Source organism: Doryrhamphus excisus, linkage group LG15 (assembly GCF_037039965.1).
Source record: "Doryrhamphus excisus strain RoL-2023G ecotype Guam linkage group LG15, RoL_Dexc_Guam_v1.1, whole genome shotgun sequence".
Taxonomy (NCBI): domain Eukaryota; kingdom Metazoa; phylum Chordata; class Actinopteri; order Syngnathiformes; family Syngnathidae; genus Doryrhamphus; species Doryrhamphus excisus.
The window spans coordinates 16,554,335-16,580,715 of NC_136371.1; the positions used below are offsets into that span (position 1 = coordinate 16,554,335).

The window sequence follows — 26,381 nt, forward strand, 5'->3', positions numbered from 1 at the left end:
TTCTAAATATATATAATATGCACAATATACATATATAAGTATTTATATAAGGTATATAAATCATGTTGTTCAGCAGTACATTAACCATTATACATTTTGACAACGGTTGGAAATAATTTCATCCCCTTTATAAAAGTATTTTGGAAGTATTTCTAGCAGCGCAGAGCAATTGTCATCAGCTCTCTACTGAAGCTCTTTCAATATACAGTAAAGTCTCGTTATATCGATATTCTCGGGAGTTGGAAAAAATACCGATATAACCGGACTATCCATATATCCGATCCTGCGCCGAACTGCATTAAAAGTGGGCAATAATGCACTCGACATTGTTCTATAACAGGGGTGCTCACACTTTTTCAGCATGCGAGCTACTTTTAAAATGGCCGAGTCAAAATGATCTACCCACTACAAAAATGCAAAACATCTATTTATATTATATATTATATTTATCGTTGTTTACGCATGAGCGGTGACCTAAAGGTCAAAATTCAGTTGTCATCTGACTGGTTGTCCTGTATGTCAATCAAGTAACGAGGATGGAGGATAGGCTTTTGCCTCTTATGTCTTGGTTACCTTCTTAGGCTTCCTCATCCATGAAAATGTTGGTTTTAATACTTTTGGTGTGGGCATGTAGGCCTTTTTTTGGCACTATACCCCTCCATTTCTATTTCCAAAAATGGTCAAATGAACCTCAAAAGAATCATAATAATAAATTGAAGGTCAAAATGAGCATCCCCCGAAAAGCGGCCCAAATGAGCATCCCCCGAAAAGCGGCCCAAATGAGCATCCCCCGAAAAGCGGTCCAAATAAGCATCCCCCGAAAAGCGGCCCAAAATGAGCATCCCCCGAAAAGCGGCCCAAAATGAGCATCCCCCGAAAAGCGGCCCAAAATGAAAATCCCCCAAAAAGCGGCCCAAAATGAAAATCCCCCAAAAAGCGGCCCAAATGAGAATACCCCCTGAAGAGCGGCCCAAAATGAGAACCCCCTGAAGAGCGGTCCAAAATGAGAACCCCCTGAAGAGCGGCCCAAATGAGCACCCCCTGAAAAGCGGTCCAAATGAGCACCCCCTGAAAAGCGGTCCAAATGAGCACCCCCTGAAAAGCGGCCCAAATGAGCATCCGCTGAAAAGCGGTCCAAATGAGCACCCCCTGAAAAGCGGTCCAAATGAGCACCCCCTGAAAAGCGGTCCAAATGAAGCTGCTTTTGTATCGATATAAGCAGACCAAATTGGCTGGCGGGAGATGAAAAGGGCATCGTAGTAACCGGATTATCATAATAACCGGGTATCGTACTAACGGAACTAATTATATCATAAAAGACTAGAAATTTGCCGGGAAATGAAAATAGTATCGTAATAAGTAGTAATTCGTTATAACCGATATCGATATAACGAGACTTTACTCATTCATTCATTCTACCGCTTTTTCCTCACAAGGGTCGCTGGAGCCTATCCCAGCTGTCTTCGGGCGAGAGGCGGGGTACACCCTGGACTGGTCGGCAGCCAATCACAGGGCACATATAGACAAACAACCATTCACACTCACATTCATACCTACCAATTTGGAGTCGCCAATTAACCTAGCATGTTTTTGGAATGTGGGAGGAAACCGGAGTACCCGGAGAAAACCCACGCATGCACGGGGAGAACATGCAAACTCCACACAGAGATGGCCGAGGGTGGGAATTGAACCTTGGTCTCCTAGCTGTGAGGTCTGCGCGCTAACCACTAGACCGCCGTGCCGCACGAGACTTTACCGTATTAAGAAAATGTCTCGATTATGTTTACTTGGTCTATTTTAAAACACAAAAACACACCCCAAACATTTTTTTTACCAATTGTGATCATAATGTGTACCATAGAGGGTTTGTCAGCATTGTCTCGAGCAGTGGTGAGCAAACTTTTTGACTCGCAGGCTGATATAACAGCAATATATATTGGAATCACAAGATGGATCACTCTGTTAAAAATGTGGGTATTGGTACAAGCTACAGTGACTGACCCACCGCCATTTCTTATGTATAGAACATATAGTAGGCACAGTAGCTACTGTAAAACAATACAATACCATAAAATGAACGCATGAAGATGACTTACCTTTCAATCAGCCCAGGTAGCTGCCACTCAGTCAATTTGGAACTGACAAACTCATCCATAGATGCTTTCCAGCGAACTGAAACATCACAAAGAGGGTCCATAAGAACAAACATACCATGAAATGAAATAAGAATCAGTAGTCCAAACGTATTCTCGACATTTATATGCGACTTACAAAACTGTCGTCGAATTCGCGCCCAAACTGCTAAGTACACAATGGACTATCGGTGGCTAACGGAAGCCGGCTAGCATGCAGCAGTCTAGCTTAAAAAAAAACACCGGTTCATCAGTACGCTCGTATTAATTCACGAGATTCTTTAACTTGATATTACATAAAATGGCAAATTGACGAAATAACTGACGTTGTCCTCATAACTATCACACATAGTGCATGTCTCTTGTAATTTCAACAACATAGTTTGGTTCCTACATACTAGCTCGGCAGCGAATGTGTTCGCGTGCCACTTTTGGAGGGAATGGAAGTTTGCTAAAGCTACGTTCACACCGACGCCGAATGTCGCGCTTTGAATCGGCGTCATTTTTCAAAAAAATCTCACGATCTCCTCAGATATGTTTAAGCTCTGTTAAGCTCTGTTACGTAATGGAAACATTTCGAGATCCCGACTGCATCCCGCCTCTGATCCAGAGCATATTGTAGCGACCCTGACGTATTCATGTTGTGGTGTCCGACTGTTCCGGGTGACTGTGAATGCACCACGGGGTGGGGGCGTGTCTGGTGGAGGAAGTACTGTTGTGTTGCTGGCGGTGGTTGCAGTATTATTGTTGTGCAATAAAAAATGTTACCGATCCATTCCTGAAGCTAGTACTCAACAGTGCTTCACGAACTTACATTTTAACAAGTTTATGAAACTTTATATAATAATATAAAGTCAATTCTAAGGTAAAACAATAGCGGGTATGTAACAAACCTTGCTCCGTGCTGAAATTGGTCTCCTCAGATGAAATAAAGAAAGAACCGCGTCAAACCACAGCGCTAATATTAAAGGGAAATTCTTACCGGCTGCCTCTTCAGTTTTGTAGCTCCAGTTTGGGGTGCAGTTCCGACTACCTTTCGATCCCACCTGTCTGCAGCCTTACCTGCTAAAAAAAAAAAAAAAAAAAAAAAGGAAATGCCCTAATGCAGACGCCCACTTCCGGTTTAGATTTTTACCCACCTGATCTCCCGTGTTTAATTTAGCAAAATAACGTGCTAATTACAACGAAAATTTATTATTTCCTTAATGGGTGCTATGAAAAGTATTTTTTATTTTTATTTATTTTTTTCTCATGTTTGTCTTATCTAAATTATTTTGGACAATGGTTTGACTTGGCATTATGATTATTATGATTATTATGATTATTATGATTACTAAGGGGTGGCCCAACCAGTTATTGTTTTCACACCACTGTATATTTTTATATATAATATAAATAATATATAATTGGAATAATATGTATTATTAATTATATTAATACATATATAATATGTAATAAGAATTAATTATTATTATTATTATAGTAATTAATATAATATATTAATAAATATATATTAATAAATTAATTAACATATATGAATTATACATAAATATCTATTATATATGGATATTATATACAAATAAATTCATAAATGACATTAATACTTTAAATATATAAAGCTTTTTTAATTTGGGTTTGACCATTTTAAGCATTTTTAACCAAAACATTGCAAAATTAATAAAAAAAATTATATATAAATATCTATTATGTCTGGGTATAATATCAAAATAAATTCATAAATGACATTAATACTTTAAATATATAAAACTTTTCTTGTTACATTTCATTTGAATTTGACCATTTTAGGCATTTTTAACTAAAACATTGCAGAATTAATAAAAAATATATAAATATCTATTATGTATGGATATAATATACAAATAAATTCATAAATGATATTAATACTTTAAATATATAAAACTTTTCTTGTACATTTAATTTTAATTTGACCATTTTAAGCATTTTTAACCAAAACATTGCAGAATTAATACACATTATATATAAATATCTATTATGTATGGATATAATATAAAAATAAATTAATAAATGATATTAATACTTTAAATATATAAAACTTTTGTTGTTACATTTAATTTGGGTTTGACCATTTTAAGCATTTTTAACCAAAACATTGCAGAATTAATACAAATTATATCTAAATATTTATTATGTATGGATATTATATAAAAATAAATTCATAAATGACATTAATACTTTAAATATATAAAACTTTTGTTGTTACATTTAATTTGAATTTGACCATTTTAGGCATTTTTAATGAAAACATTTCAGAATTAATACAAATTCTATGTAAATATTAGGGCTGTTAATGGATATTTAATATGTAATCGTGATTAATGCCACTTGGTCCATAGTTAACTCATAATTAATCGCATTAATCACAGATGAAAAAAGGGTTTTCTCGACTGTATCATAAGTCGGGATGTAAATGTCTGTGGTAAATGATTCTATAACGACCCTAATGAGGATAAGCAGCATAGAAAATTGAGGAATGGATGGATTCGACAACAAAATGGCCGTCGACGCCATGCTACCAGCCAATGGTGGATTAAATGACAAAATGGGGAGATACGACTATCAACGTGTGACTTTGGTCCCCTTTGCAAGGAAGCAAAAACCCAGCCAACCCGACTGAGAAGACGCCATCATCGATGCTCACGTTGGATGACATCATCACGTGATGAGCGCCTCCACCGCCATGACCCCGCAGTGAAGCTCCGTGGGTCCGAGAGAACCCTGCCGACTTCCCTGCGTCCCCACCCTGACCGGGTCACATCCAGAGAGGTGGACCGCATAGCTCACCCTTGAGCTGCATGCACCCCCCCCATCGCCCCCCCCCACCACCACACCCTTAAGTACGGCCAAGAAGTCGTTCCATTGTTCTCAAGAGCACACGAGGGGCGACGTCACCAAGCACATCTGGGAGAGGCGTGTGTGTGTATGTGTGCGTGTGTGTATGTGTGTGTGTGTATGTGTGTGTGTGTTCTCGTATTCCATCGTTTGCGGTCCACGGCATATTCGAAAAACACTTTCCTCACATGGACCTCCTTCTCTTCACTTCGCAAATATTTCATTTTTACGAATTTATTGCCATAATATTTTCATTTCATTCTTGCCTACTTTTCTTTATATTTCAACTTAATGCTACTAAAATGTTATTTTCTTCATAAATATTAAATATTAAATATTAAATATTAAATATTAATTATTAATTATTAATATTAATATTAATATTAATATTAATATTAATATCAATATTAATATTAATATTAATATTAATATTAATATTAAATATTAAATATTAAATATTAGAGGAAGAGTCAAAATATTAAGGAAAAAGTATAATAGAATAATATATATTAATTTTAATATATATTAATTATTATAAATTAAGAGGAAGAGTCAAAATATTAAGAGGAAAAGTATAAGAGAATAATATATATTAATATTAATTATTATATATTATTATATATATTAATATATTATATATAATATAATATTAATATATTAATATATATTATTCTCTTATACTTTTTCCAATTAATATTTTGACTCTTATTATATACTCTTATTATTATATATATTAATATATTATATATTTATATATTAATATATATTATATATTATTATATTATAATATAATATTATAATATATATTAATACATATATTAATATATTAATATATATATTATTCTCCTATATTTTTTCCTCTTAATATTTGGACTCTTCCTCCTTAATTCTTAATTCCTCTTATTAAATATTAAATATTAAATATTAAATATTAAATATTAAATATTAAATATTAAATATTAAATATTAAATATTAAATATTAAATATTAAATATTAAATATTAAATATTAAATATTAAATATTAAATATTAAATATTAAATATTAAATATTCTCTTATACTTTTTCCTCTTAATATTTTGACTTTTTTCGTTCAAGGTCGCAGGGGTGCTGGAGCCTATCCCAGCTGTCTTTGGGTGAGAGGTGGGGTACACCCTGGACTGGTGGCCAGCCAATCACAGGGCACATATAGACAAACAACCATTCACACTCACATTCATACCTATGGACAATTTGGAGTCGCTAATTAACCTAGCATGTTTTTGGAATGTGGGAGGAAACCGGAGTACCCGGAGAAAACCCACAAGGTTGGAGGTCAGTAAGGGAGGGGTGGTCATCATCAACAAACAAACAGTCAACATCCTGCTTGGTGCGTGGAGTTTGCAGGTGAACTTGAACGCCTCATTGATGGCTTTTGCAGACCAGGAAGTCCCGCCCTTTCTTAAAAGCGTCAAAAAAGAAATAGTCTCTTCCTTTGCCAGTCGACAGAGTCAATGTTTATTTACAACCTTTTTAGCATGTTTGTCCATACATGGGATGTAACGCACCCAAAACAATATATATATTCTTATTATTATATTATCTATATTATGTCTAATTGCGTCTTTTTCCACCGCGGGATGCAAGGTCCATGTTGATATTTTGGAAAGCAATATGCTAACAAGTTATGGATGTATCAAGAAAAAAAATGCATCTCAGCTTTGTCATATACTGTTGGTGAAAAAGCCTATATATAGTATATAGTATATATACAGTATATATATATATATATATATATATATTTATACCCCAAATATTCCAACTTTCCTAAATAATGTTCTCATGATATTATGACTTTATTGCCATAAACCTATACTCAAACCCAATTTACTTTTTATTGTTTTGTTTACAAATTTAAATAATATATATATTTTTTTTATAATTTATCTTAAATTTTATAATTTTATATATTTTATATTATATTTATATTATATTTACATTTTTGATTTGCACACTAAAATTAGTCCCAAATTTATTTTAATATCTACATATTTACTGTATTTACTATATTATTGGTTTGAATGACTTCAAGAATGCAAACAATGTTGAAATGTTTAAGATTTTCCATTTTATTTTAATATTATTAGAAACAAAGTTGTAATTTTTTGAAAATTTGGTGAAACTGAAAAATATTATTGAAATAAATTCATAATTACGGGAAGAAAATTTACAAGAAGAATGTTAAAATAGTTGGAAAAAAACACCTGAAATGCCAGAAAACAGCTACAATTTTACAAAAATAAAGCCAAAATATTCAGAGAAAAAATTATTGTAAAATACATATAATATAAAAAAAATATATACATATAAATATACATATAAATATATGAGGAATATATAATATATATGAGGAAAATTTGATTTAAAAAATTACATTATTGTTTTTTTAAATACATAATATGTAAAACAAAAGTAGATTTTTGGAAAATGAGGTTGGGCAAAAAGTTATATCATGGGAATAAAGCCAAAATATTCAGAGAAAAAATTATTGTAAAATACATATAATATAAAAAAATAATAATAAAATAATATTAAAAAATATATACGTATATAAATATATATATATATGAGGAATATATAATATACTATATGAGGAAAATTTTATTTAAAAAATTACATTATTGTTTTTTTAAATACATAATATGTAAAACAAAAGTAGATTTTTGGAAAATGAGGTTGGGCAAAAAGTTATATTATGGAATAAAGCCAAAATATTCAGAAAAAAAATTATTGTAAAATACATATAATATAAAAAATAATAGTAATATAATAATATAAAAAATATATACATATATAAATATATGAGGAATATATAATATATATGAGGAAAAATTTTATTTAAGAAATTACATTATTGTTTTTTTAAATACATAATATGTAAAACAAAAGTAGATTTTTGGAAAATGAGGTTGGGCAAAAAGTTATATTATGGGAATAAAGCCAAAATATTCAGAGAAAAAATTATTGTAAAATACATATAATATAAAAAATAATAGTAATATAATAATATAAAAAATATATACATATATAAATATATGAGTAATATATAATATATATGAGGAAAATTTTTATTTAAAAAATTACATTATTGTTTTTTAAAATACATAATATGTAAAACAAAAGTAGATTTTTGGAAAATGAGGTTGGGCAAAAAGTTATATTATGGGAATAAAGTCATAATATTCAGAGAAAAAATTATTGTAAAATGCATATAATATAAAAAAAATAATAAAATAATATTAAAAAAATATATACATATATAAATATATATATAAATATATGAGGAATATATAATATACTATATGAGGAAAATTTTATTTAAAAAATTACATTATTGTTTTTTTAAATACATAATATGTAAAACAAAAGTAGATTTTTGGAAAATGAGGTTGGGCAAAAAGTTATATTATGGGAATAAAGCCAAAATATTCAGAGAAAAATTATTGTAAAATACATATAATATAAAAATAATAATAATATAAAAAATATACATATATAAATATATATATAAATATATGAGGAATATATAATATATATGAGGAAAAATTGTATTTAAAAAATTACATTATTGTTTTTTTAAATACATAATATGTAAAACAAAAGTCGATTTTTGGAAAATGAGGTTGGGTAAAAAGTTATATTATGGGAATAAAGTCATAAAATTACAAAAAGAACAAATACAAAAATGTAACTTTCAAAAACTAATAAATACAAATGAAAAATGAAGGTTTTGTCCACTTACAGTATATGACAAAATTGACATGCATTTTTTTTCGTGAAATGTATTCTTAGCATCGCTACACGTGTTGCTTTAAAAGATATCCAAGCGGCAAAGTCATCATCCTTCCGACTGGAAAAATGTTTTGGACGCGTTGGCGTAAGTGGAAGTGGAGTTGATCATCTGACAAGGTCCTCAACAGCATTTTGGAATCATCACCACCTGAAGCTCAGCATTGTTGCAGCTACTGTATATACAAAAACTTTATCTCCATCGTGCTTTCATTCGACGACGTCTAAACGTGCAGACGAAGCGGACAAAAAACGCCAATGGAGTCACGGCTAAAGATTATCCACCGGAGTCGGGAATCCTCGTCAGACAAAAGGGCTGTCTGATCGGAATATGTCGGAGTAGCTTTTGCCGTTGGTCTGCTCGGTGTGACTGTCGATGCTGTAGCAGCGGTGGACCTCGGTGAGCGACGACGCGGCGAAGGACGCCGAGCGGAAGAGGTCGGCGTTGGCGAACGTGCCGGCGAACTGCATCTGCTGCTGGTTCCAGTGTCTCCGCACGACGCTCTGCACCTTGAGGAGGGGCGGGGGTCCCCCAGGTCAAAGACAGGCAACAGTTGCTGGGTCTCGAATTGAAGTCATTGAAAAGTCGACAAGCCGTCGATGCGGACCAGCTCAGTATTAATAAGTGTAGAATACTTTGAATGCATCTTCTGAATGCTTTATATTTGTATTTGACTTCATTTTGCCAGTTTTATGCATAAAAATACTAATCATAGGCCAAAAATATGTACAATTTGCTTAAATATGCATATTGTTGGAATAACAGGCTGTATTCAAACATGAAACAGCATGGTTTTTTTTATTAAAGAGGACCTATAATGCTCATTTTTCGACCATTTATATTGAGTTGTGGTCTCCTGTAGAGCGGCTCCACACAATAACCCGCATAGAAAACCTTGTAGTTTTTGCAGAATCTGCACCTTTTCCGTTGGTTTCTGCTTCCTATTTTAATTCATTCCATCCACTTCACCGTGATTACTTATTGTGTGGAAATATAAGCTAATAACTATAAAAGCAATCTTAACTCGCTAAATGTACTGCAAAAAAGGCCAGTAAGGATAATTCATAATGCCGCCTACAGAGAACATACTAACTCCTTATTTCTAAAATCACAAATACTTCAACTTGCTGATATAGTTCATCTTCAAACAGCTAAAATAATGCATAAGGCTAAAAATAAACAATTAGCTAAAAATGTCATCCAATACAAGAGAGGAGAAATATGATCTCAGGGAAGAAGTACATTTGAAACACTTCTATGCTAGGACTACGTTAGCGTTAGCATAGCATTTCAGTATGTGGAATCTCGAACCTCGTACTTGGGTACGTGACTAAACTAAACTAAACTAAACTAAACTAAACTAAACTAAACTAAACTAAACTAAACTAAACTAAACTAAACTAAACTAAACTAAACTAAACTAAACTAAACTAAAATAAGGTAAACTAAACTAAACTAAACTAAACTAAACTAAACTAAAATAAAATAAAATAAAATAAAATAAAATAAAATAAAATAAAATAAAATAAAATAAAATAAAATAAAATATTAAGAAAGCAGGAAGTGAACAAATGTAACAGTTACTGATTGTAAAAGTACCAGATGGAGGGGTAGGATTTAATAAGCTTTGCTTCTTCCTACTCCTTTTGGACATGTGGAACTGTGATGCATGTTCAAATGAAATAAAACCATAACTATGAACCATATAAGGAAGTCTGCCCCTTGTGACATCACAAAAGAGCAGTTTTACCACGCCTTCTGAAACGAAGCATTTTGAGCCATCCCAAACTTTTTTCAGGACTCACTTCCAAATGCCCAAACCTCATTATCTGAAATGTTGGCATCGTTTAACACGAGAATATAACGTTCTAACATTTATAGGTCAGAAAAGTGGAAAAAGCAGAATAGGTCCCCTTTAATATATTTAGGAATAAGTGAAGCCTTGATATTCGAAGGACGAAGGTCAGCTCCGTCGCCCGAATATGAAGTCATGCATTTCTCATAATATTCCAACTTTTAATTAAAAAAAAATAATTTTCTTTAATATTTCAACTCTATTATTCTCATCAAATTTTCTCATTAGAATTCAGATTTTTTTTAAATATTTTTTTTTATTTTTCAGCCATTTTAACTTTATTCTTGCAAATTGTCTTCAGGTAATTATGACTTTATTCCCATGATATTTTGACTTTATTCTTGTAACAAGAACAGAACCTTTTACACACCCTAATTAAAAAAAAAAGATTCTAATAATATTCAACTTTTTAAAATCCCTTTTCTGTAATATGTCAACTTTATTCTAACATAACATGACAACTTTTTTAATATGAGATGTCGTCAAATTTCAGCATTTTTTTTTTGCATTACTGCAGTTTCTTTTTTTTTAGTTCTGCAACTATTTCACATTTCTTCTTGTAAATTTTCTTCTCATACTTTTTGTTTTATTTCCCGTTTTATTTCTTTCTCATAATATTCAGACTTTCAAAAAAAATGTTCTTGACTATTTTTGGTGACTATTAACACTGTAAGTGGTGAAATCATGAGTGGCTTACCTCCCCATTAAAGAAGCAGAAGATGGTGGACACTAGGAGTCCCTGCAAGTGTAAAAAAAAAAATTTTTTATTTCATGAATCATGAATGTGTCCAAACCCTTCTGGAAGTAAAAGCATACAGTCATGATTCGACTCTCCCAGCGCCGCAATTTACTGCAACCGACGTCATAACAATATTAGTTCAAATGTGCAGCATGTATGTACCACTGGTTTTTTTTTTTGTTTCCTTTGGGCGCCTCAGATTTTTCTGTTGCTTTAGTTGAATTTTCAAATATAAGTGTAAATTACAACAAAAAAAATTGATTACATAGAACAGCGGTCTCAAACACGCGGCCCACGGGCCAAATGTGGCCCGCAGGACACTAGTTTGAATTTCAACTAAAGTAGAGATGGCCGAGGGTGGAATTGAACCCTGGTCTCCTAGCTGTGAGGTCTGCACGCTAAACACATGACCGCCGTCAATGCTAACATAAGCATGCTAAAATTTATTTTGCTATTTTTATGAGTTTCAACTAAAGTAGAGATGGCCGAGGGTGGAATTGAACCCTGGTCTCCTAGCTGTGAGGTCTGCGCGCTAACCACATGACCGCCGTCAATGCTAACATAAGCATGCTAAAATTTATTTTGCTATTTTTATGAATTTCAACTAAAGTAGAGATGGCCGAGGGTGGAATTGAACCCTGGTCTTCTAGCTGTGGGGTCTGCGCGCTAACCACATGACCGCCGTCAATGCTAACATAAGCATGCTAAAATTTATTTTGCTATTTTTATGAATTTCAACTAAAGTAGAGATGGCCGAGGGTGGAATTGAACCCTGGTCTCCTAGCTGTGGGGTCTGCGCGCTAACCACATGACCGCCGTCAATGCTAACATTAGCATGCTAAAATTTATTTTGCTATTTTTATGAATTTCAACTAAAGTAGAGATGGCCGAGGGTGGAATTGAACCCTGGTCTCCTAGCTGTGAGGTCTGCGCGCTAACCACATGACCGCCGTCAATGCTAACATAAGCATGCTAAAATTTATTTTGCTATTTTTATGAATTTCAACTAAAGTACAGATGGCTGAGGGTGGAATTGAACCCTGGTCTCCCAGCTGTGAGGTCTGCGTGCTAACCACATGACCGCCGTCAATGCTAACATAAGCATGCTAAAATTTATTTTGCTATTTTTATGAATTTCAACTAAAGTAGAGATGGCCGAGGGTGGAATTGAACCCTGGTCTCCTAGCTGTGGGGTCTGCGCGCTAACCACTCGACCACCGTGCCGCATCAGAACATATATTTAATATTTATTTTGTCTAATTTTATTTATAAAAGTGTTACACTATCAGCTGTATGTTCTTTTTTTACATTTTTTTTTTTACTAAATAAGACATCCGACTTGGAAATCATGTCGCCAGTTTGTATGTTAAAAGTTGAAATACTTATAAAGCAACTGGCGGACCGGATTCAAATGCTTGGTGGGCCGCATGTGGCCCCTGGGCTGTATTTTGCCCACCCCTAATGTATGGGTTTGCGGTCTGTAAAAAAGCAGGGAAATAGCGTCCGAAATAGCGAGATGTTTACAACCACGTTGAGAAAACTGATTACTGATGGTTATGTATTAGTTTCAAAACAGATGAGATGATATCGGCAAAATATCATATACATATGATCCCAAATCGGAATTTCATATATTGACCAGCCTCATATTTACATTTGTATTGTTTATATTTTTAAGCTTGAAAATGCAAACATAAGCAAAAATGATGTAAAAGTTGTAGCGCTCACCTGGTAATGTATGAGGATCTCCATGATGTAGAGGTAGATCTCAGAGACCCAGTGCTCCTGGGGCTTGTAGGGCAGCAGCACGAACTGAATTCCGAGCAAAGGAATGAGGATGAGGGTGGCCCTCACCGCCCTCATGTAGAGGCTGGACTCGGCCTGGTGGGTCACTCTCAGCTTGGTGATGAGAACCCGCACAATGTTCAGCAAGAAGAACAGGTTCACCTTGACGGGGAAAGATAAAAAATGGTGGATGAGCGAGACTTTCCGTGAGGGTGGGGGCCAGGGGTGGGGGCCAGGGGTGGGGGGTGATGCTTACCACCAACGCGGCGCAGATGGGACCGTGGATGATGTAGAGAAGGGACGTATCCGAGCTGACCCAGCATCTGTCAAAACAAACATCATAGGAAAACAACATCATTCATTTTCTACCGCTTTTTCCTCACGAGGGTCGCCGGGGTGCTGGAGCCTATCCCACGCCAGCCAATCACAGGGCACATATAGACAAACAACCATTCACACTCACATTCATACCTATGGACAATTTGGAGTCGCTAATTAACCTAGCATGTTTTTGGAATGCTAAAACATACACGGGGAGAACATGCAAACTCCACACAGAGACGGCCGAGGGTGGAATTGAACCCTGGTCTCCTAGCTGTGAGGTCTGCGCGCTTACCACTCGTCCGCCGTGCAGCCTCTGGTTTGTATTTTAGATTTTTCATTCATTCATTTTTTTACCACTTTTTCCTCACGAGGGTCGCAGGGGGTGCTGGAGTCTATCCCATTTTGACATGTGGGCCGCGTTTTTTTTTTTCCTTTTTATTATTTTTTTTCAGTTTTTTCGCCTTTTTTTCCCTTTTTATTATTTGTATAATTCATTCATTCATTTTCTACTGCTTTTTCCTCACGAGGGTCGCAGGGGGTGCTGGAGCCTATCCCATTTTGACATGTGGGCCGCAGGTTTTTTTTTCCTTTTTATTATTTTTTTTCATTTTTTCGCCTTTTTTTCCTTTTTATTATTTGTATAATTCATTCATTCATTCATTTTCTACCGCTTTTTCCTCACGAGGGTCTCAGGGGGTGCTGGAGTCTATCTCATTTTGACATGTGGGCTGTGTTTTTTTTTTCCCTTTTATTTTTTTTTCATTTTTTTCACTTTTTTTTCCTTTTTATTATTTGTATAATTCATTCATTCATTCATTTTCTACCGCTTTTTCCTCACGAGGGTCGCAGGGGGTGCTGGAGTCTATCCCATTTTGACATGTGGTATGCGTTTTTTTTTTCTTTTTATAATTTTTTTCAGTTTTTTCGCCTTTTTTTCCTTTTTATTATTTGTATAATTCATTCATTCATTCATTTTCTACCACTTTTTCCTCACGAGGGTTGCAGGGGTGCAGGAGCCTATCCCATTTTGACATGTGGGCTGCGTTTTTTTTTCCTTTTTATTATTTTTTTCTGTTTTTTCGCCTTTTTTTCTTTTTATTATTTGTATAATTCATTCATTCATTTTCTACCACTTTTTCCTCATGAGGGTCGCAGGGGGTGCTGGAGCCTATCCCATTTTGACATGTGGGCCGCGGTTTTTTTTTCCTTTTTATTATTTTTTTTCAGTTTTTTCGCCTTTTTTTCCCTTTTTATTATTTGTATAATTCATTCATTCATTTTCTACCGCTTTTTCCTCACGAGGGTCGCAGGGGGTGCTGGAGTCTATCCCATTTTGACATGTGGGCCGCAGGTTTTTTTTCCTTTTTATTATTTTTTTTCATTTTTTCGCCTTTTTTTCCTTTTTATTATTTGTATAATCCATTCATTCATTCATTCATTCATTTTCTACCGCTTTTTCCTCACAAGGGTCACAGGGGGTGCTGGAGCCTATCCCATTTTGACATGTGGGCCGCGTTTTTTTTTCTTTTTTATTATTTGTTTTCGTTTTTTGCCTTTTTTCTTTTTATTATTTGTATAATTCATTCATTCATTCATTCATTTTCGACCACTTTTTCCTCACGACGGTCGCAGGGGGTGCTGGAGCCTATCCCATTTTGACATGTGGGCCGCGTTTTTTTTTCCTTTTTATTATTTTTTTTCAGTTTTTTCGCCTTTTTTCCTTTTTATTATTTGTATAATTCATTCATTCATTCATTTTCTACCGCTTTTTCCTCACGAGGGTCGCAGGGGGTGCTGGAGCCTATCCCATTTTGACATGTGGGCCATGTTTTTTTTTTCCTTTTTATTATTTTTTTCCCGTTTTTTCACTTTTTTCTTTTAATTATTTGTATAATTCATTCATTTATTCATTTTCTACCGCTTTTTGCTCACGAGGGTCACAGGGGGTGCTGGAGCCTATCCCATTTTGACATGTGGGCCGCGTTTTTTTTTTTCCTTTATATAATTTTGTTCAGTTTTTTCGTTTTTTTTCCTTTTTATTATTTGTATAATTCATTCATTCATTCATTTTCTACCGCTTTTTGCTCACAAGGGTCACAGGGGGTGCTGGAGCCTATCCCATTTTGACATGTGGGCCGCGTTTTCTTTTTCCTTTTTATAATTTTTTTCAGTTTTTTTTCCTTTTTATTATTTGTATAATTCATTCATTTTCTACCACTTTTTCCTCACGAGGGTCACAGGGGGTGCTGGAGCCTATGCCATTTTGACATGTGGGCCGCGGTTTTTTTTTTCCTTTTTATTATTTTTTCCCGTTTTTTCGCCTTTTTTTTCCTTTTTATTATTTCTATAATTCATTCATTCATTCATTTTCTACCGCTTTTTCCTCACAAGGGTCACAGGGGGTGCTGGAGCCTATCCCAGCTGTCTTCAGGCGAGAGGCGGGGTACACCCTGGACTGGTGGCCAGCCAATCACAGGGCACATACGTATAGACAAACAACCATTCACACTCACATTCATACCTATGGACAATTTGGAGTCACCAATTAACCTAGCATGTTTTTGGAATGCTAAAACATGCACGGGGAGAACATGCAAATTCCACACAGAGATGGCCGAGAGTGGAATTGAACCCTGGTCTCCTAGCTGTGAGGTCTGCGCGCTCACCACTCGACCACCGTGCCGCCCCTGTTTTTTTTTTTTTTTTTTTTTTTAAATGAAAGCCTCACTTGTCATTGTAGTAGCAGTGGCGTCCAATCGAATGTAAGACTGCTGGCACCAGCGGGAAACCTGCGCAAAAACGATAAACACATGCTGGACTTATTTGAAGGAAAAACAGGCAAGCGTTCGGGCTTCTCCATGCTCACCCCAGCCTAGCAAATAATACCACACCAGATGCTGCTTCTCGGCAAACACGGCCACCACAATCAGAGTGTGCAAGTAGATGCCCTCACACAGCATCCAGAAGTAGTTACAGCTCAGCAGGTAGAGGTGCACGAACATGAGGAGCTTGCAGCTCGCCTGTCGGTAGAACAACATCTCGGTGGTGACGTGACCTCAACATGTGGAGACGACAACAACAAATGGCTCACCGAGTCGTTATGCGTGTACGCCTGTTTCTTCACCACAGTTGTCAGCCACACCACGGTGATGATGGAGTTCAGAACAAAGGACACAAAGAGGTTCTTGTGCAGCGTGATCCTCTGGCAGCTCAGACTCCTAGGAGACATTTAACTTATACCAGCCGTCTTCAGGCGAGAGGCGGGGTACACCGTGGACTGGTGGCCAGCCAATCACAGGGCACATATAGACAAACAACCATTCACACTCACATTCATACCTATGGACAGTTTGGAGTCGCTAATTAACCTAGCATGTTTTTGGAATGTGGGAGGAAACCGGAGTACACGGAGAACACCCACACATGCACGAGGGTGGAATTGAACTCAGGTCTCCTAGCTGTGAGGTCTGCGCGCTAACCACATGACCGCCGTCAATGCTAACATAAGCATGCTAAAATTTATTTTGCTATTTTTATGAATTTCAACTAAAGTAGAGATGGCCGAGGGTGGAATTGAACCCTGGTCTTCTAGCTGTGGGGTCTGCGCGCTAACCACATGACCACCGTCAATGCTAACATAAGCATGCTAAAATTTATTTAGCTATTTTTATGAATTTCAACTAAAGTAGAGATGGCCGAGGGTGGAATTGAACCCTGGTCTTCTAGCTGTGGGGTCTGCGCGCTAACCACATGACCGCCGTCAATGCTAACATAAGCATGCTAAAATTTATTTTGCTATTTTTATGAATTTCAACTAAAGTAGAGATGGCCGAGGGTGGAATTGAACCCTGGTCTTCTAGCTGTGGGGTCTGCGCGCTAACCACATGACCGCCGTCAATGCTAACATAAGCATGCTAAAATTTATTTAGCTATTTTTATGAATTTCAACTAAAGTAGAGATGGCCGAGGGTGGAATTGAACCCTGGTCTTCTAGCTGTGGGGTCTGCGCGCTAACCACATGACCGCCGTCAATGCTAACATAAGCATGCTAAAATTTATTTTGCTATTTTTATGAATTTCAACTAAAGTAGAGATGGCCGAGGGTGAAATTGAACCCTGGTCTTCTAGCTGTGGGGTCTGCGCGCTAACCACATGACCGCCGTCAATGCTAACATAAGCATGCTAAAATTTATTTTGCTATTTTTATGAATTTCAACTAAAGTAGAGATGGCCGAGGGTGGAATTGAACCCTGGTCTTCTAGCTGTGGGGTCTGCGCGCTAACCACATGACCGCCGTCAATGCTAACATAAGCATGCTAAAATTTATTTTGCTATTTTTATGAATTTCAACTAAAGTAGAGATGGCCGAGGGTGGAATTGAACCCTGGTCTTCTAGCTGTGGGGTCTGCGCGCTAACCACATGACCGCCGTCAATGCTAACATAAGCATGCTAAAATTTATTTTGCTATTTTTATGAATTTCAACTAAAGTAGAGATGGCCGAGGGTGGAATTGAACCCTGGTCTTCTAGCTGTGGGGTCTGCGCGCTAACCACATGACCGCCGTCAATGCTAACATAAGCATGCTAAAATTTATTTTGCTATTTTTATGAATTTCAACTAAAGTAGAGATGGCCGAGGGTGGAATTGAACCCTGGTCTTCTAGCTGTGGGGTCTGCGCGCTAACCACATGACCGCCGTCAATGCTAACATAAGCATGCTAAAATTTATTTTGCTATTTTTATGAATTTCAACTAAAGTAGAGATGGCCGAGGGTGGAATTGAACCCTGGTCTTCTAGCTGTGGGGTCTGCGCGCTAACCACATGATCACCGTCAATGCTAACATAAGCATGCTAAAATTTATTTTGCTATTTTTATGAATTTCAACTAAAGTAGAGATGGCCGAGGGTGGAATTGAACCCTGGTCTTCTAGCTGTGGGGTCTGCGCGCTAACCACATGACCGCCGTCAATGCTAACATAAGCATGCTAAAATTTATTTTGCTATTTTTATGAATTTCAACTAAAGTAGAGATGGCCGAGGGTGGAATTGAACCCTGGTCTTCTAGCTGTGGGGTCTGCGCGCTAACCACATGACCGCCGTCAATGCTAACATAAGCATGCTAAAATTTATTTTGCTATTTTTATGAATTTCAACTAAAGTAGAGATGGCCGAGGGTGGAATTGAACCCTGGTCTTCTACCTGTGGGGTCTGCGCGCTAACCACATGACCGCCGTCAATGCTAACATAAGCATGCTAAAATTTATTTTGCTATTTTTATGAATTTCAACTAAAGTAGACTTTTCGCACTATCATGCTAGCTGTTAGCATACACACGTTAGCTTAATTATAGCATTGTCAGATGTAGGCACTTAAATAAACACTTAGCGCTGTTATGCTAGGTGTTAGCATGCTACTCTTAGCATGTTAGAATTGTTTATGTCTTTATGTCTCCCATTTTTTGTTTTCATTGTCAGGGAATGGCGCGCTCCGATTGCTTTTCTAGTTTAATTTTTTTTAAATAAGGTATTTTTATTCATAATATTAGAACATTATTCGTTCCAGATTACGACTTTTTCTCATTTTTCTCGTTGCTTTATTCCAAAATTACCGCAGATCGTTCCATTTTTGCTGTTGTTGTTGTTGGGGCTATTTTGGGTTACCTCTGTTTAAGCGTTTTAATGTTAATATTTTTCTTTTTTTGCCAGCGTTTTTTCTGTCTGTGATCAAAAATAACTAGAAAAGTTCTGAATGAATTTGAATGAAATTTTCAGCAATTGTTGAAAACGGGATATGGAACAACTAATGATATTTTGGGGGGTGATCCGGATCACCGTCTGGATCCAGGATGTTTTTTTTTAAAGGATTCTTTTAACATTGGGAGTGTCATGATTTACTCAACTTCGTCTGCTGCCCTTCTTCACACATTTTTTGTTTCCTACTGCCATGTTGCAGATATTTTGTTAACCTAGCATGTTTTTGGAATGTGGGAGGAAACCGGAGTACTCGGAAAAAACCCACGCATGCACGGGGAGAACATGCAAACTCCATGCAGAGATATCCGAGGGCGGAATTGAACCCTGGTCTCCTAGCTGTGAGGTCTGCGTGCTAACCACTCGTGCTCCGTGCAGCCCCTAAAGATATTATGTACCTAAAAAAAGCATTCGGAGAGCGCAGACCTCCGCCAAGTTCTTAATAAAAGCCTAAAAAGGAATACTAGCAACATGGCAGTAGGAAACAAAAAATGTGTGAAGATGTTCCTTTAAAAGAAACATCCTGGATCCAGACGGTGATCCGGATCACCCCTAAAAATATCATTAGTTGTTCCATATCCCGTTTTCAACAATTGCTGAAAATTTCATTCAAATTCATTCAGAACTTTTCTAGTTATTTTTGAACACAGACAGAAAAAACGCTAGCAAAAATTAAAAATATTAACATTAAAACGCTTAAACGGAGGTAACCCAAAATAGCCCCAACAACAACAGCAAAAATTGAACGATGTGTAGTAATTTTAGAATAAAGCAACAAGAAAAACGAGAAAAAGTCGTAATTTAGAGAGAATAATGTTCTAATATTATTTTTTAAAAATACCTTATTTAAAAAAATTGAAACTAGAAAAGTATTCCTTGACAATGAAAACAAAAAATGGGAGACATAAAGTTAACAATTCTAACATGCTAAGAGTAGCATGCTAACACCTAGCATAAGAACGCTAAGTGTTTATTTAAGTGCCTACATCTGACAATGCTGAAAATGTTATAATTAAGCTAACGTGTACATGCTAACAACTAGCATGATAGTGCGAAAAGTCTACTTCAGTAGAAATTCATAAAAATAGCAAAATAAATTTTAGCATGCTTATGTTAGCATTGACGGCGGTCATGTGGTTAGCGCGCAGACCTCACAGCTAAGAGACCCGAGTTCAATTCCACTCTCGTGCATGTGTGGGTTTTCACCGGGTACTCCGGTTTCCTCCCACATTCCAAAAACATGCTAGGTTAATTAGCGACTCCAAATTGTCCATAGGTATGAATGTGAGTGTGAATGGTTGTTTGTCTATATGTGCCCTGTGATTGGCTGGCCACCAGTACAGGGTGTACCCCACCTCTCGCACCAAGACAGCTGGGATAGGCTCCAGCAACCCCTGCAACCCTTCTGAGGATAATCGGTAGAAAATGAATGAATGAATGAACGTTAGCATTGCTAACATGCTAACTTTAGCATGCTAACACCTAGTATAATAGTTTCTACGTATGACAAAAAAATGCGACTGTGCAAATATTAGCATGTTTGAAATGCTAACATTAGCATGCATGATAGCTCAATGTACCGGTAAGGCTTAATTAGGTTGTGGAAAAAGTTATAATATGAAAATATGAATTTTAGAAATAAAATCCAAATTACAAGAAGAAAAACAACAGCAAAAATTGAACAATATGCAGTAATTTTAGAATAAAGCAACGAGAAAAATGACAAAAAAATCGTAATCTAGAGAGAATAATGTTCTAATATTATGAATAAAAAGACCTTATTTAAAACCTAATGAGGGTTCAAATAAAATGAGAAGTTTGGAAACTTTTATAGGAATGAAGTCAAAAATATAAAAAGAAAAAAGTAGCAATTTTATGACAATAAACTTGTTGTCCTGTACCATCTCAATCATATGATTATTAGTAATGTTATTAGTATAACACCAGGCTAGTTATTGTTGTACATGCTTACTTAAAATGGAAGAATATGGCCAAGGATATGGTCAGCGAGACCAGTGAAAGTCCGTGTCCGATCATGACCAGGTAGAAATGAGTCATCGCCGCCTTTAAGTAAAAAAAAACAAAAAAACACAAAGTTTCCCAATCCCGCAGAAGACATTCCGTTATAAGCTGCGTGTGTTTTTCCGGCGTCCATGTTATCGGCTCTCACCGTGCCGTGGTGTGTGATGTTGGCTCTACAGTTGGTAAAGTTGGTCCATGTCCGGTTGCTCTCCGGGTGGCGCCACCACTCGCCCGTTTCCGTGCAGACTTTGGACGCCGTTGCTGCCGACAAACACGGCGATGAGTGAATTTTTACCCAAAGTAAGATTCCTTATTTCTAAATGGAATATTTTTGTAGTTACAGCATAGAAAGCCTGTACATTATTAGAGCCCTCTAGACATGAAATAACACCCCTATAGTCACCTTTACAATCCTATTACCCAATGTAGAAGAAATAATAACAGAAAAGAAGACATAAATAAGACCTGTTCTGGTGTGTTATTATATTATATCATATCATATCATATATCATACTATACTACACTACACTACACTATACTATATTATTATATTATATTATATTATATTATATTATATTATATTATATTATATTATATTATATTATATTATATTATATTATATTATATTATATTATATTATATTATATTATATTATATTATATCATACTATACTATACTATACTATATTATATCACACTATACTATACTATATGATATGATATTATATTATATGATATGATATGATATTATATTATATTATATTATATTATATCATACTATACTATACTATATTATATCACACTATACTATACTACATTATATTATATTATATTATATTATATTATATTATATTATATTATATTATATTATATTATATTATATTATATTATATTATATTATATTATATTATATTATATTATATTATATTATATTATATTATATTATATTATATCATACTATACTATACTATATTATATCACACTATACTATATTATATATTATTATATTATATATTATTATATTATATTATATTATATTATATTATATTATATTATATTATATTATATTATATTATATTATATTATATTATATTATATTATATCATACTATACTATACTATATTATATCACACTATACTATACTATATTATATATTATTATATTATATATTATTATATTATATTATACTATATTATATTATATTATATTATATTATATTATATTATATTATATTATATTATATTATATTATATTATATTATATTATATTATATTATATTATATTATATTATATTATATTATATTATATTATATTATATTATATTATATTATATTATATTATATTATATTATATTATATTATATTATATTATATTATATTATATTACGGAGTGTTTCACTTACTGACACCTAGTGACCAAAGTAGAGAACTGAATGCATTTTCTGAATGCCTTATATAATATGTGTATTTTACTTCATTTAACCATTTTTATGCTTGAAAATGCTTAATTTAAGCAAAAACTATGTTACATTTCTTTTAATATGCATATTTTTGAACTAATTATACGCCTATTGAACCATAAATTAACCATGAATCATTAATTAAACTGCTTATTGTTGATTGTGAAATTCAAACACTGGCAACGACACAATTTTGAAAGCTGCACATTTGTATGTGGCACAAACATCCGTATAATACTGCGGACATAAATGGTAACACTTTACAATAAGGTACAGAAAATTACAGTATTTAATGAGTACCTCATTGGTTCCTCAGTAAGTACTCTAAATTGATGTGCCTTATTAGTTCCTCATGAGTTCCTCATTAGTTCCTCAGTGTTTTGTGTACCTTATTGTAAAGTGAGACCAATGAATTCATAAACTCACCATAAGTGTCAAAGTCTTTGTAATAGTCTGGGCAGCTCTGCTCTACCGTGAGTCCACGCTCGGTTTCATCCCAGCACAGCCAACCATCCCATGTTGTGTTGCACACGGCTCCTGCAGGCAAAACAAACAAATCATGAACCTCACACGCGAACGTGCCGCTTAGCGTGTTCCGCCAAATCACCACCTCACCCGTGGTCTTGGCTCTACGGTGCCAGTCTCCTCTCACCATGCGCTGGAAGCACTCGTACTGGGCCGTGACAATTTGGATTCTTGTGGCCAGATGTTCCCCGTGATGTTCCTGATCTTCAGAACTTTCAGCCATCAGAAGCTGCTTGAAGCATCACGAGTAGTTACAATTATTTTCCATTCCCGCGTAAAAAAAGCAGCTTTTGTGTGCGTCTTTGGAAAACCTTGCTCAGGGAGAACATCAACAGGAGGAACGTGACGCCGTTCAAGTCCGTCTGTGCTGACAGACGCATGGTCTGTGGGAAAACACATGGGAAACGTATTGAACCCCTTGGTCCTTTTCCAGATGGTACGACTCTAACCGGAACGTACTTTAACCAAATCCATTTATCAGTTGGTATTTCTTCTGTTTGGAAAGTCTAAAAAGCCTACAACAGGGGTCTCAAAAATGTGGCCCGCGGGCCAAATGTGGCCCGCAGGACACTAGTTTGAGGCCCCCGCCTTGATATGAAAGTTTAATATTAGTTTGATATGGATGCTGTATGGTATCATGTACCCAGAAAAAAATATTACGTTTGATTAATGTTCATGTTAAAGGTTAAATAACTGTTAATAGTTATCCTCCCTATCCGTGTGGAAGTGGTAATTTTTTTGGCTATTTAAGTTGAAAGGAAATAACTTGAAGGCTACCGTTTAGGTCGCTAGCTCTCTAGTTTGCGAGTTAGCATGTGTCTCAAGACCCTGCAGTTGCGCAATATGTTGTAAATAAAAAAAGTATAAATGTGACTATAGTAGTGTTTTGCTCTAATTTTAATTTTAATCTGAAAAAAATAATTTGTCTACCCACTATCTATATGTGGTTTCTTAAGTTTTTATTATTTCCGTTTTATTATTATTATTATTATTATTATATTTATTTATTACTGATTGATTGATTTTCTTTATTCTTGATTTGTTTATTTATTTTCATCTTATTTTGTGCAGAAAAATAAAAATTAATATATTTGACAATATTTGTAGAAAATCAGAACCAAAACACTGAAAAAGTTTGTATATTTTTCTGTTTTTAATAAATACGTTTTTTTTTTTTTTTTGGAAAACCTGATGCCTTGCCCAGTCCCTAGCTCCAGTGGCCCCCAGGTAAATTAATAATTAAACTAATAATGAATGTGAGCATAATGTTTATTCTTAAACTGACACATTGCCATACTACTATATATTACATAATCGCCCTAATAATAATAAAAACCCAGCGTTATTTATTTAACAGAGAGTGAAGTTTTGGTGCGTATTATTAGATTATGTGGTCATAAAGTTGAAGCTTCTCTCTTGTCTCTTGTCCACCTCAGCTTCCTTCCTGTATGAGTTATGCGTGTTGAGCAAGTTTAGCCACACGAGTCCCAATGCAGCCCGAAAACCTGCAGCGACTTCCTGTAAATACCCCATTATTAGACACAGTTGACCCCAAAGAATGCACGTATGGTTGTTACTAGAACATGGAAGCATTTATTTACCCTCACTAGCTCTACTTGAATCCATTTTAAATAAGAATTCAAATGACACTGTGTGTACAATGAAAGTATAAAGACCAGCTTACCTTTTTGCAGGTGAGTCGAAAAAGAGTCGTTTAATCCTGAGACTTGTTTGTTCGGTCTTGGTGTATAATAAAAATGGTTCAGGTTCAGAACTTGATGGGGGTCCTCTGTGTGTCTGGTAGTGTTTCCCTGCACAGTCTGAGCCGTCCTGATAAGATACAGTGTGGATGACATCTCCACATGGGAATTTCGGCTCTTTAAATCGAGTCGCTACTTACGAGTCGGTTCACTGATAGAAATTTTTTCGGCTCCTGAATGGCTACCTATAAATACAACACAATACACTAAATAAACAAGATACATTTAATAAAAAATATATACACCGTACATACACATTACTACAATACACAATATTATATTTGCAGCTTGACTTCGAAGAGCCGAATCTAAGAGCCGTTTCGTTCACGACCGACACACTAGAAATGACGTCATGGGAAGTGGAGGGACACCCTCGAGCTGCGGGAGTTTAAAACAAAATCTTTTTAGTGAAACCACACCGTTTGATTCAACTTAACGAGTAATATAACAACTTATATAATAACTTTAGCAATGTGTGCCTTTTTTAACTTTTAACTTTTAACCTACTAAGCCTTTCTACTGTGTCATTTTGATGCACTAAATATACCCGTTATTCTCAAGTCAAGTTGCCAACTCGCAACTCAATTATTCTGTCGAGTCATATAAATTCAAGTAAAAATACATTATGATCACATACCTTTTGTTACGTTATTGCTGATTTATGTAAAATAAAGCCGTATTGCAACAGCGTCCTCTGCTGGCTTTGGTGTCGTCACACCGCCATGTTTTCAATCATGGGCGAACTTCTGTTACCAGAGTTTGAGAGCGTATGGAATGGAATATATGGTCGAGAGACCTCATTTACAACACTTTGCTTAAAGTTCTGTAATGAAACTGAAGTAAAGCAGTAAGGTTTTGTTTCTCTGGTGAAGTCACAAACCTCCGTCACAGTTGTTTACCTTTCTCCTCATTCAGCCATCTTGAATGTCAAACACTTCCTGCTTGCCGCAGTCTCAACTCAACATGTAACTGTGGCGCCATCTTGTGGTCAAAATAAAGCAGTGTCTTAAAATAGCATGCGGAAACACCACAACGTTATACAAAGCCTAAACATCTCAGCTTACATCTCGTGTAAAAGTACAAAAATAAGTAGAAAATATGAATACATATACATTTATTGATTGGTATATATGATACGGTATATATGACATATATATGATATAGGACTGCGGTTCAGTGTTGTTGTTTTACTGGGGAACTTTTATTTTGAAGGATTGATTTTACGGGCAAACCTGTGTCTGTACATAGGTGGTCGTACAACTGAAAGGTACTCTTTGTTTACTCCTGTGACGATTTATTTATTTTGCAATCGAGCAAAGAAACGGGACAAA

General features: G+C 35.1%; 1 protein-coding gene across 1 annotated transcript; it reads right to left on the reverse strand.

Moving 5' to 3' along the window:
- Positions 1 to 8,668: 8,668 nt before the first annotated feature.
- LOC131104432 (calcitonin gene-related peptide type 1 receptor) lies at positions 8,669 to 26,104 on the reverse strand. The gene is made up of 15 exons (XM_078796687.1): positions 25,688 to 26,104; positions 25,191 to 25,235; positions 24,975 to 25,120; positions 23,602 to 23,673; positions 23,381 to 23,519; positions 23,192 to 23,302; positions 21,456 to 21,568; positions 21,258 to 21,349; positions 16,626 to 16,752; positions 16,401 to 16,554; positions 16,263 to 16,323; positions 13,467 to 13,533; positions 13,154 to 13,372; positions 11,384 to 11,425; positions 8,669 to 9,340 (listed from the first exon to the last, which is right to left on the reverse strand). Exons 4-15 carry the CDS (start codon positions 23,668 to 23,670, stop codon positions 9,134 to 9,136), a joined length of 1,401 nt encoding a protein of 466 aa, XP_078652813.1. The 5' UTR covers positions 23,671 to 23,673; positions 24,975 to 25,120; positions 25,191 to 25,235; positions 25,688 to 26,104; the 3' UTR covers positions 8,669 to 9,133.
- Positions 26,105 to 26,381: the final 277 nt, after the last annotated feature.

Coding starts and splice junctions, on each gene's coding strand:
- LOC131104432 (XM_078796687.1), bottom strand. CDS start 23,670: ATGCGTCTGTCAGCACAGACGGACTTGAACGGCGTCACGTTCCTCCTG. Junction 16,753..21,257: donor GCCATATTCTTCCATTTTAA/GTAAGCATGTAC, acceptor AATGTCTCCTAG/GAGTCTGAGCTGCCAGAGGA. Junction 9,341..11,383: donor TCTGCTTCTTTAATGGGGAG/GTAAGCCACTCA, acceptor CCCCTCCTCAAG/GTGCAGAGCGTCGTGCGGAG.